Here is a 17,916-nt window from a genome sequence, read left to right on the forward strand (position 1 = left end):
CTTTTGGTGTAAATGTAATACAGACAGCAAGATTTTTATTAAAGGCCTTTTCGTTACATGAATGTCAGTATACTTAAAACTCTCAAGGAGCAGTATTAGACTAAAAATATCCAGTCCTTTTCAGAGCATTAATTTAAGTTATTTCAGATTTCAAAAGGTGTGAGTCACTGAAAAATGACATGACAGAAGTGTACAATGTGCATGTTTAAAATTATGAGCGTGCACTGTGAACTGATGGACCAGGCCAACAACAAAAAAAGTCTTTCCCAAGTGTGGTTTTCATCAAGAGTTATTGTCAACAGTTTACACAACTGCACAAATTCTGGAAAGGTCCACAGTGGAGCTACTAAACAGATCACAGGTCCGAAGGCTCTTAAAGTAGGGTGAAGCACTCAGATGTATACAGTTTAGAGAAATGGCTACAGGGGTTCATCTTGGGTATGGATCTATTTCAGCTAAGCAGGTGGAGAAGCAGTCATAGGCATTGATAATAGGATGGAAAATAACATTGAGTGTCTGTAGGGTGTTCTATCCTATTGGATAACCAGTATTTGTTCCAAGAGGGACTGGCTCGTTCCATATCTCTAGAATTCAAGGAGAAAATTGGTCATGTAGTTGGACATCAGTCAGTAAGTGTGATTAGAAGCTCAGACAGGAGGAGTCTCATGTTCACAGGGCTGAACTAACCACTCTGCCTGGAGCTCAGTCCTGCAAAGTGCCAAGTACTGTTGCATTAGCTCCCATTGATGCCCTGTTTGGAAAACCAAGAGTCTGTGGTACCAAAGCTGGAAACTATATGAATTAGCCTAACTTAGTATTAACAAATCTGAAGTTTCTCTTATGTTTGTAGCATGTATGCATTTTAATATTTGCAGGATTACGTTTACGGAGTGGTTATCAGAGCAGAAAAAGATCTGTTGTGTGCGGGGAGGTGAGCTTTCATATTTAATTTCACCTGCATCAACTTATGTGTACAACACTGTGTCCTAATAGCAAGAATCACTGCTTCTAGGAATAGGATGTTCTCTCTTAAATTATAGTTTAAGCTAATGTATTTAGGAACCATGCCAGAGGAGTGGAGCTATAAGTCTTGCAGAAATTATGGTTCTCTCTTATCTATAATTGATCTGGGTTCAAATCTAGGTCTTACATGGAACAGCCTTCACATGAAACAGTTTTATTGGCTGCTAGTTGGAAGTTGCAAAGTGGGACATTTTCCTTAGTGAATTTGGGGCTTTTCAGGGAATGCACAGAACCAAATGGATTCATATATACCTGTATAGAAGGGATTCACAAACCCCTTCATAGTGTGAACCACATGCTAATACACAGACTCATGGAGCCAGCTCCCCTCTCATTCACAAACCATTGCTGTGGGTACTGCAGCAATTGCTCACCTGGGAAAGTCATATTAGGAAAGTAATGTACTTTTAACACCTTTAAATGTGATTTAGCTGCCAGAAATAAGAAAGTGGAACCAGCAGCATGTGACCAACCAGCTCTCTGCTGAAACCAGTAAATGCTCCATCAACCTCTGCCTTTCTGAAAGTATTCTGAATTTATCCCTCTTGACATTCTAATCCTGTTTAAAAATCCTTGGTTTAGAAATCTGCTGGTCATATAGAAGGCAGTTTTTTGTTTTTGTAATCTATACAATAATTTGCAACGATAAGCAACCTTACTACATGTCAGATCTTAGAAGCAAAGCAGCGTTGAAGCTGGTGAATACTTGGTTGGGAGGCTGCTGGGGCGATCACATTTACTGGACAGAAATTTGATTGGATTCTCTTCCCTCCCACCCCACCCCCCAGTAATAAAAAAACACACACTTCATTTTCTGTACCAGGCTGTTTGCACAAAAGCATAATGGAACACATCACAGCATGTTACAGCTGTGGCAAGGAAGGTTGAAGGTGAATGGAATGGCCAAGCAACAGTAAGAATGGTTGAATGCAGGGGCCAAGTCTCCCCAGCACCTGAGTGCAGAGTGGTGGTGTGAGTGAGTCGGTTGCTGTTTTCTGATCCCTCAACCACCCAGCTGTTTTGGAAGTTGGAGTAGGCCCCCTGCTACTCTAACTTCCATCATTGAAATAAGATCCAAACATCTTATACCAGTTGGGGGCCAGCCCAGTCTATCACATACCCTCCTCTCTGTCCCCTATCTCCAAATACCACACATGCCCCTCTCCTTCCCCTTGTGCTGGCCCAGGCGTATGTTCACTGAGACCATAGCGCACTTAAAATAGTTAAGCTGGGAAGGGAAAACTACCAGTCACCCAGCACAGCAGTGAACAACTGACGTCTTCTGAGTTGCACAATCTTCTCCAAGCAAACTAGCAAAGCAGAAATGTCGTTCCCTGTTTGTTTGCTGCTGATTTTTCTCTTTAAGTCTGATCTGTCAAAAAGTGAGGCTGATATGAGGAGCATTATCGTTTCTGCTCTAGAGAAAACAACTTTCTTCCTGACAAATAAATACAGGGACATCAATTTAGATGCAGTGTTGGGATTTCGTGTTTTGCAAGGTACTGAAACTCAATTGCTTTTATAAATGTCATACTACCCTGATATGAAACCCTCTCCTTTAAAATTACTGTTTTTATTAACAAGCCTTTGTTCCTGATAGCACCATTAAAGGGCTCTCAATTTATACATTTACACCCATTTAAATTATTTTGGAATGATCAGTTTCTCAAATTAAAAGAAAACAGCAGTACTCCAGCTGTCCTTTGTATTGAGCAGATGTCCTTAGGGAAGCACAGGTTATTGTCATTTTTAAAAGGTGTCACAGCTTGTTTTTGTCATGTTTGAGGGGGAAATAGGATGAAATGTGCAGAAGAAAGAATATTTCATCTACTTGATGATACTGGATATTATACTCCTCTGGCAGGACCAACAGGGATGAGGCAAAGGTAGATGAACATCAGCTGTATGCTTCCAAGATTGTAGGGCTAGGGCAAGTTGAAGCAGCCAGTATTACTGCTCTGTATTGCACCCAGATGCAGTGCCACCCCACGACCATGCTGGTGGTTGGGGATCAAAGCAGTGTTCTGGCCATGACCCTTTCCCCAAATACCCACTTGCCCAGAGATAGGAGGACAGAGGCTAGGAGAAGAAGTTGTAGAGCTATCTATGCTGACTGACTAACCTATGTATCCACTGTATGCCTGTGGATGCGTGCCAACCATCTTCTGCAGGGGGCTAGGATCTGGTCCATACTTGGGTCAGATTTTACTCTCATATTAGTGTAAATCAGGAGTAACTCCACTGAACTCCACTTTGAGCAGGGGGTTGGACTAGATGACCTCCTGAGGTCCCTTCCAACCCTGATATTCTATGATTTTATGAAGTCAGTAGATTTATCCAAGTATTAAATCAGAATCTGGCTCATAATTCGGGCATGAACAGAGCTCAACAGCAAATCAGTCATAGTGTTTGCATTTCTTGATCCCGAGTGCTGCACTTACTGACTTTATGTTTGCTTTAAAAAAAAAAAAACTGCTTTCAGCCAGTAATAAGTGAGAATATCTGTGGTGCTGCTTGGCTTGTCAGTGACAGCAGCTGTGTGGGGAATTTAAGTGAAGCAACAATAGCCCAGCATCACAGGATAGCAAAATATGGGCCCATAAGGGACCATGAAGTGCATGAGTCATGACAACCCTTCTGGTTTTGGCAGGATGAAGTTTTTGGAAGGGATGGAGAGGGGGGCTTACGGATTGTTGCTAAGATAACATTTATCCTGCTAACATGATGATAGACAACCAGAGGTGCTTTTCTGAAACCCAGCCAATCTTGTGTCACCTCTGTACTCGGTCCTCTGCTCAGAGCTCTGTGTGAACTGACTCTTACACTCTGTCTACAGAGCATGGGATGAAGAGCAGAGGTATCTCAGGAAGGCAAAGTACACCTGAGAGTGCCACCCCTCAGTGGTGCTATGCTCTGATGATTAATGGCAGAACCACTGGTTGATCACATTAGCGGAAGAGTACCATGGTGTCTCATTAGTGGTCCATAAGGGGGTCTCAAACTGTAAAACTACCCCAGCTAGAAGCCTACAGAAGGAATATAATGAAAATTATATGATGATTCCAAATCAAAACAGGAGCTAAACAAACCAAAACTTTGGGAAACTTTGCAAAAGGATCCCAAATCTAGAGCCATCTCTCCAATGGGTCATACCAAAATCCAAGGTCCAGACAACCCTGAATTATAGAGAAATTCAGAACCAGATTCACACCTTGCAGCTCAGGTTTGATACCTTTCTCCCAGTTTAATTCCCAGCACTCTTTGTTGTTGGCTCTGATGAGGCGGCCTCATTTCTGAGACTTTATTCCACTGTAGAAGATTCCAGCTGGTTGCTCTCACAAGAGCTGAGCAGCTGCAGACTGACTGCAGTAAGCTTTGCTGTGAAACCCAAACAACAGTGGGAAGAGAGACAAGCGAGAGCAGAGGGGAGTGGGAGAGTAAAAGGGGAAGGAAAGGCAAGAAAAACAGATCAGTGGAGAAACAAAAAGAGATAGGAAGCCAAATGGAGAGAGGGAGGAGAGGTAAGAATCTAGGGGAGGGAGATGCATGTAACCCTTCTGCCAGGCCAAGTTGATAGCAGCAAGGGCCGGGTTCAGTACACAGGGGTTCCCTCTCATCAAAGCAAATGCAAAGCTGGCTCGAGCCCCCACCCAGTGACCTGGGAAAATCTTACACACCACCTGGGCGCCTCAAAGAGGCAATACTTCCCCTCTCGCAAGCACAGAGTCTCGGTGTAGTAGAGAATCTTTAATAACATGAGGTAAACGACATCAGCATTAAATTGGGGAAACACCACAACTAGTGTTCATTAACCAAACCATGAGCAAAGACCCACCCCAGCAAATTGGGCCACATCCTTTCCCTCAGGTTCTTGAGTCCCAGAACCCAAACATCTCTTGAGTCCAGCAATCCACAAATCACCCAAAGTCCAAAAAGTCCAGCCCCAGAGTTCAAAAGTTCATCTGCATAGTGTTACTCCCCAGTCTGGCTAAAATGTGCCTGTGTGTGGGGGAAAGAGGTAAGGGGCACCTTACGTGTCCTGAAGCTGACTGCCCCACAGGGCTCTACTCTGCTACGCTGTCTCACGAACGGCTCTGCTCCACCACGACCGGCTCCACTCTGCACAGCTCGCCGTCTCACACGAACAGCTCTGCTCAGCTCGCCGTCTCACGAACACACCGCTGTCTCACGACCAGCTCCGCTCTGCACAGCTCGCCATCTCATGAACAGCTCTGCTCACCTCGCCATCTCACGAACACTCCGCCAGCCTATCCACGAACAGCACCGCTACACTCTAGATCTTCTGGCTCCCCCCTACTTGACACAGTGCTCAGTGATTTCAGCTCATAGTAGTGGGAGCCTTAGTGCTGGTGCACCATAAGGCCAAAGTGAATGCAGCACAGTACCTGTAGTAAGACTCTTAATAGACCCAAAATTAGCTCTGACATTCCACAGTGGAGAGAGACAGAGATGCAATTGGTGCTTCAGGCCCTCACAAGGGGGCCCACACCACCAGGTACTAATACCTGTCTCAAGTCACAGAGTTTTGGAACCCATGTCCCTTGCCTAGCGAGTGCTACTCAGTAGATGATGAGTCCCTTCATCATAACAAAAGGCCAAGTACAGTTCCAAGCACAGTTCCCATAATCAGGGTAATAACAATTTATTCTTCCCGCCCCAATAACAGAGACACTGGGGCACAACAGCCAAAGTGACCATTTGGGTAGTTATAGCCTCATTCTAGGTGGGGTGGGTGTGCCTATGCAAATGAGATCAGCCCCCGAAGTTCTTTTCCACAACTTGCCACACCTCACCACAAGATGTCAGGGTGGAGCCCATCCTGACTCTGCTTACACGCAAAAGAGGGGAAAGGTGAGACCAAAAGATCCAGGAGAGGGATACAGAGTAGGTGGGCTGAACAAAGTGAGGAGAGTGTGCAGGAAGAGAATACACAACAGACAGGGAGGGGGGTTCTGTTCCAGCTGGTCATCAGGGAGGATCATAGAGGTGTGGGGAGGTGGGGGGTTTAGAGAGAAAAGCAAGTCACAAAGAATCTTTGAAACAGAGTGAAGAAAGAAAAACAGAAAGGTGATTTTATGCTTCTTTTATAGGGACTGCGGTCAAACCCTAATTAAAAATGCATTTTGCCATCATCACAGGATGAGTTTGAACCCACTGGGTTATTTATATATGGCTAGATAGGCTAACAGAATGAAAGTGTGTATTGGTAATAGACAGCTGGTAATGGCCCAGGGGGGTTAGAATGTTGGCAGCACACCCTCATTCTGTTAGCTTATATATGTATATACAAGCTGGTGTTTATCTACCATTTTGCAGCTGTTTGATCAGCCCCTACATGCTTCAGTGGCACGGGAGAGCCCTTGAGCAATACAGGGATTTTTTTGACAACTGACAAACTCTCCTTTTTTTCCATGTGGACTCTGTTTGGCTAGTCCAGCCTCCCTGCTCAAGAAGCGGCCATTAACATATCTTTTACCTGCACAACGATTTCCATATTATACATAGACCTGAAACCATATTGGTAAGGATCTGACTGGAAGAATCCAGATCTGCCCAAGCACAGCCTGTATAGCCTTCCTCCAAAAGGAAAGCCTTGAGATGGTGCAGTAATTGGCAAGGATATTAATGTCAAGTGATGGCTTCTTGAACAAAGGCCTACCATCTCTTGTTTAAGGCTGATTGGCATTATTATTTATTATTATTATTTCTATTATCGTAGCACCAAGAGTACTAGTCATAAGAACATAAGAGTGGCCATACTGGGTCAGACCAAAGGTCCATCAAGCCCAGTATCCTGTCTTTCAACAGTGGCCAATGCCAGGTGCCCCAGGGGAAATTAACAGAACAGGTAATCATCAAGTGATCCACCCCCTGTTGCCCATTCCCACCTTCTGGCAAACAGAGGCTGGGGACACCATCCCTGCCCATCCTGGCTAATAGCCATTGATGGACCTATCCTCCATGAACTTATCTAGTTCTTTTTTGAACCCTGTAATAGTCTTGGCCTTCACAACATCCTCTGGCAAGGAGTTCCACAGGTTGACTGTGCGTTGTGTGAAAAAATACTTCCTTTTGTTTGTTTTAAACCTGCTGCCTATTAATTTCATTGAGTGACTTCTAGTTCTTGTGTTATGAGAAGGGGTAAATAACACTTCCTTATTTACTTTCTCCACACCAATCATGATTTTATAGATCTCTATCATATGCCCTCTTAGTTGTCTCTTTTACAGGCTGAAAAGTTTCAGTCTTATTAATCATTCCTCATACGGAAGCCGTTCCATACCCCTAATCATTCTTGTTTCCCTTTTCTGAACGTTTTCCAATTCCAGTATATCTTTTTTGAGATGGGACGACCACATCTGCAGTATTCAAGATGTGGGCATACCATGGATTTATATGGAGGCAATATGATATTTTCTGTCTTATTATCTATCCCTTTCTTAATGATTCCCAACATTCTGTTCGCTTTTTTGACTGCTGCTGCACACTGAGTGGATGTTTTCAGAGAACTATACACAATGACTCCAAGATCTCTTTCTTGAGTGGTAACAGCTAATTTAGACCACATCATTTTATAGGTATAGTTGGGATTATGTTTTCCAATGTGCATTTCTTTGCATTTATCAACACTGAATGTCATCTGCCATTTTGTTGCCCAGTCACCCAGTTTTGAGAGATCCTTTTATAGCTCTTCACAGTCTGCCTGCGATTTAACTATGTTGAGCAATTTTGTATCATCTGCAAATTTTGCCACCTCACTATTTACCCCTTTTTCCACATCATTTATGAATATGTTGAATAGGACTGGGCCCAGTACAGACCCCTGGGGGACACCACTATTGACCTCTTTCCATTCTGAAAACTGACCATTTATTCCTACCCTTTGTTTCCTATCTTTTAACCAGTTACCAATCCATGAGAGGACCTTCCCTCTTATCCCATCACAGCTTACTTTGCTTAAAAACCTTTGGTGACAATGGTGAGGGATCTTGTCAAAGGCTTTCTGAAAATCTAAGTACACTACTATATCCACTGGATCTCCCTTGTCCACATGCTTGTTGACCCCCTCAAAGAATTCTAGTAGATTGCTGAGGCATGATTTCCCTTTACAAAAAACATGTTGACTCTTCCCCAACAAATTATGTTCATCTATGTGTCCAACAAGTTTGTTCTTTACTGTAGTTTCAACCAGTTTCCCCGGTATTGAAGTCAGGCTTACCAGCCTGTAAATGCCAGGATCATCTCTGTAGCCCTTTTAAATACATTGGCATCATGAACCATAATTCCATTGTGCTAGGTGCTGTACAAACACAGAACCAAAAGATGGGCCATGCCCCAAAAGGGGCTTACAATCCAAGTATAAGACAAGAGACAACAGATGGATACAGTCAGACAAGGGAGTACAAGTGAATGATGAGACAATATGGATCAGCATGATCGGCAGTGGGCTGTGCACACCAGAAGCCTAACCCTTGTCAAGGCTTTTGTAGGTAGCACAGAAAATGAGAGTTTGGAGGCATCTTATTTCCCAGCAGTGCTAACCCCAAGTGTTCAAAAAATGTCAGTCAGATCCTCAAAAAATCACGAGATTTTGCTTTAAAATCTTGAGATTTTAGATGATATATATTATTTCCTTTTTTCCCTGCCTTCTGCTCTGTGGGCCTCATGTAATAACATGACTTCAGGAGGTAGGGCTTTAAAAATAAAAAACCCAAGAGTTGGCAACACTGCCTTCCCCATATGAGACATTAATGCTTCCTGACAGTCATGGACCTTGGCTGTCATTGTGGCTGGGAAGTCCGGATTCTTCTCACAGGCCGTCACTCATCCAGAAGCTATGCACAGGACATTCTGCCCAGGAAGATGGTACTGCAATGGGCTACCGTTCTGCTATTAGCTGACTTGCAGGTGGGTGTGGATTGAAAGACACTGGGGGACTAGGACTGACACCAATTGTTCTTTTAGTGGATGGCGCTGCCTGTCACCAGCTCCCAGGGAATCAGTCGCTGTGGTATGAGGGTGCCATTAAAGTTGCATTTAGACAATGGGGCCTTACCAATTCCTTCAGATACCCGAAATGTTACCATGTCTTTTCTGACCCTTGACACTGCTCCCACCAAAGGAACAAGTGTGAGTCTAGGCTGCCCTATCTATGAGGCAGATTGAAAGCTTCTGGCAGCAATAAATCCTTGAATGTGTTACAGGGCATTAACAGTTTGTCTTTCTCTCTCTGTCTAAGCATTTAGAGTGTTGATTCTACTTTCAAACACCAGTGTCCTGTTTTGACTTTAGTAGCATCCCTCCTCTGTATGGAAGGGGATGTCTGGGGCATTTCAGATCAGCTTCCCAGTGGAGTAGAAACCAGTGATATGGACTCTGGATATATTCTAAGCATAACTTGTTTTATTTACCCACCTATAGACGTCCTGGAACAGAGATGGTCAAACAGCATGCAGGGTAATCCCTCCTTCCAAGAATCTAAGACCAACCCCAATGCTTGGTTCCCAAGGAGCAACAGTTGACTCTAAATAGAGCCCAAGTTGGAAAGCAAATTCTCCTACAACTCCTTCTCCAAGGACAGCTGCTTCTGCACAGAATCTTGCATTATCAAAAATGAACACAGCTTGTCCTCCCAGGACTGAACATTTGCTTGCTTGCACACACACACACACACACACACACACACACTTGCAAGACTATGTATAACTGTGCCACCTGCCAAATAATGTCATGCTTTTCATTACGGTATCTGAGTGCCCTGAAGAGATCATCACAACCATTTAATGTGGCTTTAGTTTCCTCCCTTCTTCTCCCAAGGTAACAGGGATAGGTTTGTGGATCCAACTGATTATTCACTGGAGGGGAACAGTTCACTTCAAGTGTGATAATACTCTAGGGTGAAGAACCCGCTAACCAAGTGGAGACGTTGTCACAAGTTCAATCAGGTTATTATTGTACATACAAAAGCACTTGAAGGCTATGATCATACACAAAACCTCATTGTCTTTCTTTCTGCAGTTCATTTGAAAGGAGCCCTGGAGAAATGGGCCTCAGAACATGAATTACTATCTCAGCAGGTCCGAGTTGAAAGGCTGGTGAAGAAGTTGTCTTCTCTGATTGAAAAAGCGACTCATTCTCTTGAGCAGAGTGACCCAGAGTATTTCAAAAGTAAAACTAAGTGGTACCAATTCTGGGGGGGAGGGGGTATGTGCAAAAGGGCATTTATTATTTAGACTGGAGGTGTTTATACGGAAATGTTTTCCCCATCTGTTTTGCCTTATGAAGCAGGTGCTATAGCTTCTGAATAGGAACAAATAATTATCAGAGACAGAGGCATCTGCTGTGCATCATATTCCTGTAGACACTTAGGAAAGGAAGGTGTTTAGTGGTTAGAAAGGAACTGAGTCTGAACTTGTGGGTGCTGTTCCTGGCTCTGCTACCGGCTTACTGTGTAGCCTTGGGAAATTCGCTAAGGCTCTGATACAGGTTTCTTTGAAGTCACTTGTACTAAATCCACTGCTTATGTCATGTCTTCCCTAGCTATGTCATCTCTGAGCTGTCAGGTGCATGGCCTTTTAACTATTGTTAAAAACCAAAAATGACATTTTTCTGCAATTGATTTATTGCATCCCCAGATATAATGGTTCAAAATCCTTCCAAATAGATTCATATAATCGTTTCTGGCCATCACTGACTTTAAGGACTAACCTTGTTCCCATTTCTTTGGACATAAAGAGAATGCACGATTCTGTGGTACAGTACATCACAGTAACTGGCTCATCAGAAGCACACAGAAGCACAAATCTTTAAATGGAGGCATATGGGATGTATCTGAGTGCCTTGGCAATAGGGAGAACCCTCCACAAAATGTTCTACCATTGCTAATGCAAAGCAGAAGGCAGTAAGGTTGAATAACAAGGAATGTGTCACCCTTGCTACCACTTCATTATTTATGGGTTTTCTTCTTTGATTTGCTTTCAGAATTTGAGCCAATTTTAGGACGAAATTTTTGGATGCTTCCTCATTCGTGGAACCAAACAAACTCCTCACTTGCCTACTCCATGTTTGACGGCATCAGCTGTTTTACAGAGGAAATGAGTGATAAATGCTTTACATATTTGCTAGGAACTTGGTAGGTTTTATTCCTTATCAAGAGATATTCTTTGACCACTTCTGTTCTCTGGAGCACTTCTTCCCTCCTCTTTAACCTGCATTTACATTCATAAAATGATGAACGGGAGTTCAACTCTTCTGCACATGCATTGAGAGGAGAGTACACCTTTACATTTAGTTACTGGAGTCTTGTCTTCAGACACTTGAGCTATTCATTACCATTGTCCTGCTTGTTCAACAGGAAAGATAATGGCAAGTCCTGCATTGTCACCAGGGCCTGTAGGAACATCATGACAAAGTTTGGATGCTCAGATTACTCCCTGTCACATCAGCTTTTCTACTTCATGTTTGCAGATATGGTAAGTGCCAAGTTTTGTTACCTGAGGATTAGCAGCTATCACAGGAAAAATATACATGATACAACATGGGGATGTGGCTGGGTGGACTTTCTGAGTGTTTGTTGACTGCAGTTCTGACAGGGTTGGAAAGGGGAAGTTAGAAGGCTGACCTGGATATGCAGGAGGGCAAGGAAGGTCTTGGGAACAATGACTCCAGAGAGAAATAAGGAAGGAAGGAAGGAAGGAAGGAAGGAAGGAAGGAAGGAAGGAAGGAAATGGACATACAAAATATAGTTATGTGGGACAAACTAGATGTGTAGAGGCAACAGGACAAACTTGTTCAGGAGACACCATCATATTCTAAGTTGGCCGCTTAAACTGGTACTTTGGATTTCAGCTGCAGACAGAGAATTAAACATCTGTTTCTCTAGGAAAGGAGCTATGAAGGACTTTAGAAACAGCTAAGAGGGAAAGGAGGAAGATCCAGTAGGGAAAGACTATAGGGTAGTCCATTTGTTTAGTTCTAGGGTGAATACAGCCAATATTGTTTTCATTCCAATGTAATTGAAGCGGGAGTATCTGGATGTAGGCAAGAGAGGTGAAGACCTTGAGTGGGGCTCATCTGGCAGAGGACAGGTGTGTGTCCGAGGTGGGGAGGCAGGAGGTGACCCGGGAATACAGACTCATAGCAGAGTTAGACCTGGATGATGAGGGAAACCTGGTTCAGTTACTCATTTGTGTGTGTCTGGAGACAAACAGGAACCACATATTACCTAGCTCAGCCACTGCTGTGTTTTGTCTGTGAGGCAGCTGATCATTTTAGTGGATTATGTACAGCAAGAAGATGCTTAAAACGTGGCAGAGAGGAATGAGATTCCACCAAATGTGTGGAGGATTATGTTTGTAACCTATACACAGAAATTGGCCAGAGTGCCTACTTAAGAATACCAGATGAAATATGTTGAAAGACCACAGTCCAAGCAGATGGCTCCCTGCTGAATGGGACTGTCAGACTAAATTATCTCAATTTTTAAATCCAAAACCAGCCCTAAAGCATGACCCACTGGATTGGGGCGGGGGGCAGGCAATGGGGTCAGTGATAAAAAGATAATGAGAGAGAGAGACAGGAGGTGAGCAGAGGGAAAATTTAGAAGGTAGAGAGGTGGGAAAAAACTTAATTCCCAGCAGCAAGAATGAAGAGGCCTTTTCTCCAGTGAAGTAAACCCATTCTCCCTGCACACTGCACCACAGGGTGGATCCCAAAGCAACAAAAGTTTAAATTAACTAACCAATCAAGAGAGGGTCAAGTTACTTGGTTTGAGCATTGTAAAGTTGAGGTAGATCTAGAGTTACAAATAAACCAGATGACAGCGAAGGGGCTCTAGGGCCCTCCCTTCACACACAGTTGCCCTGAATTCTGGAGGTCTGCATAAGACACCAAGGAAAGCACCTGTATGTTTTAATCCAATGTTCCCCCCTAACCTTCACAACTCGGCCTTCCACCTACAGTATTAGGCAATTTCTCTCCCTAGTGTCTACTTCAAGAAATTTGACTCGGTGCTAGGGAGCTCCATGGTGGGGATCTTTTTCCTAGGCTTGGCACAGCAGCCATCGTGATGACCGGGGGCAGCCCCCACTGCCATTACTACCATCGTTCATTCAACATTTCAGTTTTCAAGACTTCATTGTTTGGTATTTTTTACCTATACAGTATTTAAACAACTGTAATTAGGCACTGGGCAACCATTATGAGTGATAGCCAGGAGAACAAGTTGCTATCATCTCACCTGTCATTACTATGTGCCAATGGATTGATGCTCACTCTGTACTTCCAATGTCTATACCATTCCAGGTTGCAGAAAAGTGTGCCCCCACTGTCCGCTTTGGATTAGTAAAGATGCCCAGATTAAATAAATTGAGAGACCACAGTCCAAGCAGATGACTTCCTGATGAATGGGATACTCAGACTAGCTTATTTCATAGTGTTTAAGTCCAAAATCACATCTGCGGTTGCAAATCACAACTATCAGATCTCACCGTCCCTATTCCAATGTGAAATTTAAAAAAAACAACAAAATGCAATACAATACCCTGGTTTTCTTCTATACCTAGAAAGGCTGCTCGGATCGTCTGTTCCTGAGGGCCCAATATTACAAGAATATTTTCTGTGCTTGCATGATGAAAATAAACCTGGTGATCGAAAGTACTGGGTTCAGGTTTTCCTCTCGAGACCTCTTCATGGAAAATAGTATGTAACCTATTCCCAGTGAAGCAATAGCAGAGCACATTGTGACTTATGATAATAAAATCAAGCTATTTATCCAAGCAATGATGAAATATTAACCTAAGGGTACAGCAAATATTAGTTATGCTAAAGAAGTTAACCATACTCCATGTAAAGCTTCATGAAGGGTTATTTAACTAGTATCTTACATTCTGCATCTCTTCACTAACTGCAGCTGGATGACATGTACACGTAGAATAAGCTCACGTTCTTCTGTTATATACAATTACTATAAATTGAAGGCCAATATTTTCAACTCTGGGATTTATGTATCTAAAGCTATAGTATTAAATAAATTGTCAGCTGGAAGCCAATCAGAGCTGCTGTCTGACAATGAATCTAGAGAGACAAGGTGAGTGAGGTAATATCTTTTATTGGACCAACATCTGTTGATGAGAGAGACAAGCTCTCTTCTTCAGCTCTTTATAAGCTGGAACGCTTGTCTCTCTCACCAACAGAAATTGGTCCAATAAAAGATATTATCTCAGCCTTCTTGTCTCTCTAATATTCTGGGACGCGACATAGCTACAACAACATTGCATACAATGACTCTAGTGTGCATTTTGCACATCTAGAAATTAGACCACTTGCTGAGGTGCCTCTCCATGGTTTTACAAGCCTGTCTTTAGACATCTGTAGCAGAGTGTGGCAAGGCCTCATTGGCTCCTGCCTCTGCTAAGTCCACAAAATCACTCCGACTCTGGAATTAGTATCCACTGGTGCAGTTTATTCACAGGCTTATTCCCACCACTGTTTCACCATGTACAGTTGGCCCTTCATCATCTGCAAGCAGGAGGAAGGGGAGAACTGCCACCCTACTTCCACTCCCTGCCTTTTCCCTTTCTTTCTGCTCCCCTTTGGCTTCCTCCCCTGAGGCTTTTATATAGCCCCAGGCTAATTAGGTTTTTGGTTTTAATGGTGGTGGGAGACATACTGCTTGGGACTTTTAAAACTAAAAGGTAAAAGACAGTAGAAAAATATGCTGTCGGGAACAATTTTGCATTGGCCAGGAGTTGAACTATTTAATAGTTTTCACAATCCCTCTCCTGCCCCAATCTCTTATTTGTATGAGTGGCCTCCTGAAGGAAGAGGAACTTACAAGTTGTCAAACTGACACCTATCTAATAGGACTGGATGGCAGGATTATGGACCCTATTAGCCAAGGATTTTTGAGTGTCTTTCCTTCTGGAGGCTGAGCTTGTAAAGATGCTGTAGTGTTTGATAGCTGAATTGTGGATTTATGTCCCCCTCAGTTATGTTCTGTGGTATGTCTGGATTCTCTGACTTCTACAAACCTAGCTGGCTGGAGACCATTCTCATATGGCAGAAGCCTGAGGAGGGATGCTTTGGGAAGCCCAGTGAGTGAATCTCTTGACTTAGTCCTTTGAAATCAGAAGTTGTAAGCGGTCTTGATCCAAGAGTGTGAGGCATGCAATGCAAATCAAAGTGCTGCTTCATAGCATTGCTTTCTGCCCCCAAACTTTTTTTATGTCTGAAATGTGTTCTATAGTTTGCCAGTGGAATAAGAACAATCTTTATCCCTTTCCGTGTTCAAAGCCGCTTACAATCACTGAGTCGTATTCAGCTCAAGAATTGTGTTGGATCGTATAGGTTCTTTTAACATTAGCATGTTCCTGATGCATATTGCTCAGCTGACATCACACTTCTCTGTTTGTGACATTATAATCATCTGCTTAGCAACCAATTGTGATGTTACTAACAAGAGAGCGGTGACTTCAGAAGGGGAGTAAGCAGCAGGGGCCTCACCTAAAACTAATGGAAGGACTTCCATTGCCTCTATTGTACTTTGGATCAGATCACAGAATCAGGTGAAGGCATAGGAAATTAAGCTCTTTTTACTCATTCTAATGCCTAGAATAAATAAAACTTTTTTTAAATCTGAAACATAAATACAAGAAATATAGGGCATTTCAGCAGGGTAATCTCTTAACACCTTTAACCCAGACCTTTATTTGTATGTAAAGCACCATTACACACTCAAGGCCAATGCAAATAAACGATCTTACATTCAGCACGAGGCCTCAGTAGGTCTTTAAAAGGTATCCTTTTAAATGGGAACCTCTGCATTTGTTCCCCAAGGCCTGTGTTCTGAAGGCACCTCGAGAGGGGAAGATGGGAAGAAGTGGCTTAAAAGCTATGTCGGGCAATACATAATTCAAGGAGAATGTATGTGCTTGATGCTAGAGAAGAACAATCCTGCTGTGTCCCTAGATCTTTCATGCAAAGGAATCTTTCTGTTTCTCAGATGAGAATTCTGAACACCCATCCAGGGTGAAAGACCAAGAGCAACTATTGAGAAGAGTTAAAAGAAGAGAGAAGGTGTTTGCAGGTAAAGCCAGTGAAAACATTCGGGTGTTGGGCTCCCCATAAGCTTCATTGTGATTGGAGCTGGACGTGTGCTGCAAGAACATTCACAAACACAATTGGTGAAATTGCTTCTATGATATTTGCAGCCACCTTTGTTTGTTTCCCCCATGGGCATAAGCAACTTTGTTTCTCCCCCACAAGAATGTTCACAAACAGAGGCAGTGTCACAAGTAGTCATGTGAATAAAATATTCACTCATGTGAATAAGATACTCACACTGGGACATCTTGCAAACTCTTTATTGGACTGGGAGTCCTTTAAATTGCAGCAAGGGAGGTTTAGGTTGGACATTAGGAAAAACTTCCTTACTGTCAGGGTGGTTAAGCACTGGAATAAATTGCCTAGGGAGGCTGTGGAATCTCCATCATTGGGGATTTTTAAGAGCAGGTTGGACAAACACCTGTCAGGGATGGTCTAGATAATACTTAGTCCTGCCTTGAGTGCAGGGGCCTGGACTAGATGACCTCTCGAGGTCCCTTCCAGTCCTATGAGTCTATGATAATTAGGGAGCAGAAGTACGTGAGTTAGGTGACAATCCCCACAGCACGAGTAGTAAGTGACAAATAACTAGTACTCAAAGTATATTCTATATCACCTCACTACACAAGTGTCAAGAAAAGTGTATTTGAAAGGCTTGATGAATACAACATCTGTAGGAGGTAATGGAGTAAACACCATCCATTGTGTCTAAGTTAGCATTTTTAAGATCGTGAGAAGCTAATGAGAAGGATCTTCAGTGGCACTCAAACTGTACAATTTTGTAATTCTACCAGTAGGGTATCTAACACCTGCAGACACCAGAAATGATGCCTTTTATTTTCCTTATCTAGAAACTTCAATATTAATCCTCTTGGTTGCTAGCTTTTCCTCTAATTGATCATATCCTATTCAGAAATCCTGTACATTTATCAAATGCACGTAGGCACATTGACTAAAGCCATTCACACAGAAATGCAGATGATTTCACATTCTTAATAATACTTTGCAGTTTTATAAGGATTTCCCTCTGTGGCTCTCAAAGCACTTTACACACATTAGTTTAGCCTCACAATATTCCTGGGAGGTAGGAATGTAGCATTGTCCCCATCTTATGGCTATGAAAACTAGACCACAGAGAGCCCCACTGGCTTTCCCAAAGTCAAACACTAAGCCAGTGGCTGAGCTGGGAAAAGAATAGAGGAGTCCTGACTCCCAGTCCTGTTATTTAGCAGTAGGCCTTCTTGGTCTTTCAAATGCATAAGGAATGAAGAAGGGGAATACAAGTCATCCTGTGTAGGCATCATGTAAGCCATGTTCAACACCTTTCTCCGCAGATGGATGTTCCTTTCATAACACAGCCACGGAGGTCGGAGTACTGGGGGGATTCCTCTACTACTACTGAAAATGCCAATATGTGACAGATGATCAACTTGGAACTTCCCATACACAGAGCGATGATTGGTTAGTCCTGAAGCAATACCAGCTCCAGTTTTAGCATGAAATAGGAGTAGTCTTTTCAGTCAAAATCTACCCTTGCAACACACTGAGCAACCCCACTATGGTAGCCAAGTTGTAATCACGCTGCCACTGACTAGTGCTATTTTGGCAGCACAGTGGAGATTTTATTGGCAGGTTTTCAAAACTGTAATGGGCCAGTGGTTATTACAGTAACAAGAGTTCCTAATGTAGTCTTCCTCCTGAGCTCCCATTACAACTGAACACACAGGGGACAATTCTTCTCTTATCTCTTCTGACTTTGAATGCATCATC

General features: G+C 43.0%; 1 protein-coding gene across 1 annotated transcript; it reads left to right on the forward strand.

Annotated features, from left to right (window-relative positions):
* Positions 1-2,347: 2,347 nt before the first annotated feature.
* On the forward strand, positions 2,348-17,565 carry LOC311527072 (UPF0764 protein C16orf89 homolog; the record flags this gene model as incomplete). Its single annotated transcript, XM_084640689.1, has 8 exons — positions 2,348-2,522; positions 10,063-10,212; positions 11,026-11,176; positions 11,399-11,516; positions 13,608-13,743; positions 15,033-15,137; positions 16,046-16,129; positions 17,481-17,565. 8 exons carry the CDS (start codon positions 2,348-2,350, stop codon positions 17,546-17,548), a joined length of 987 nt encoding a protein of 328 aa, XP_084496815.1. The 3' UTR covers positions 17,549-17,565.
* Positions 17,566-17,916: the final 351 nt, after the last annotated feature.

This window comes from Lepidochelys olivacea (assembly GCF_965140295.1).
Source record: "Lepidochelys olivacea isolate rLepOli2 genome assembly, chromosome: 10".
In the NCBI taxonomy this organism is placed as follows: Eukaryota; Metazoa; Chordata; order Testudines; family Cheloniidae; genus Lepidochelys; species Lepidochelys olivacea.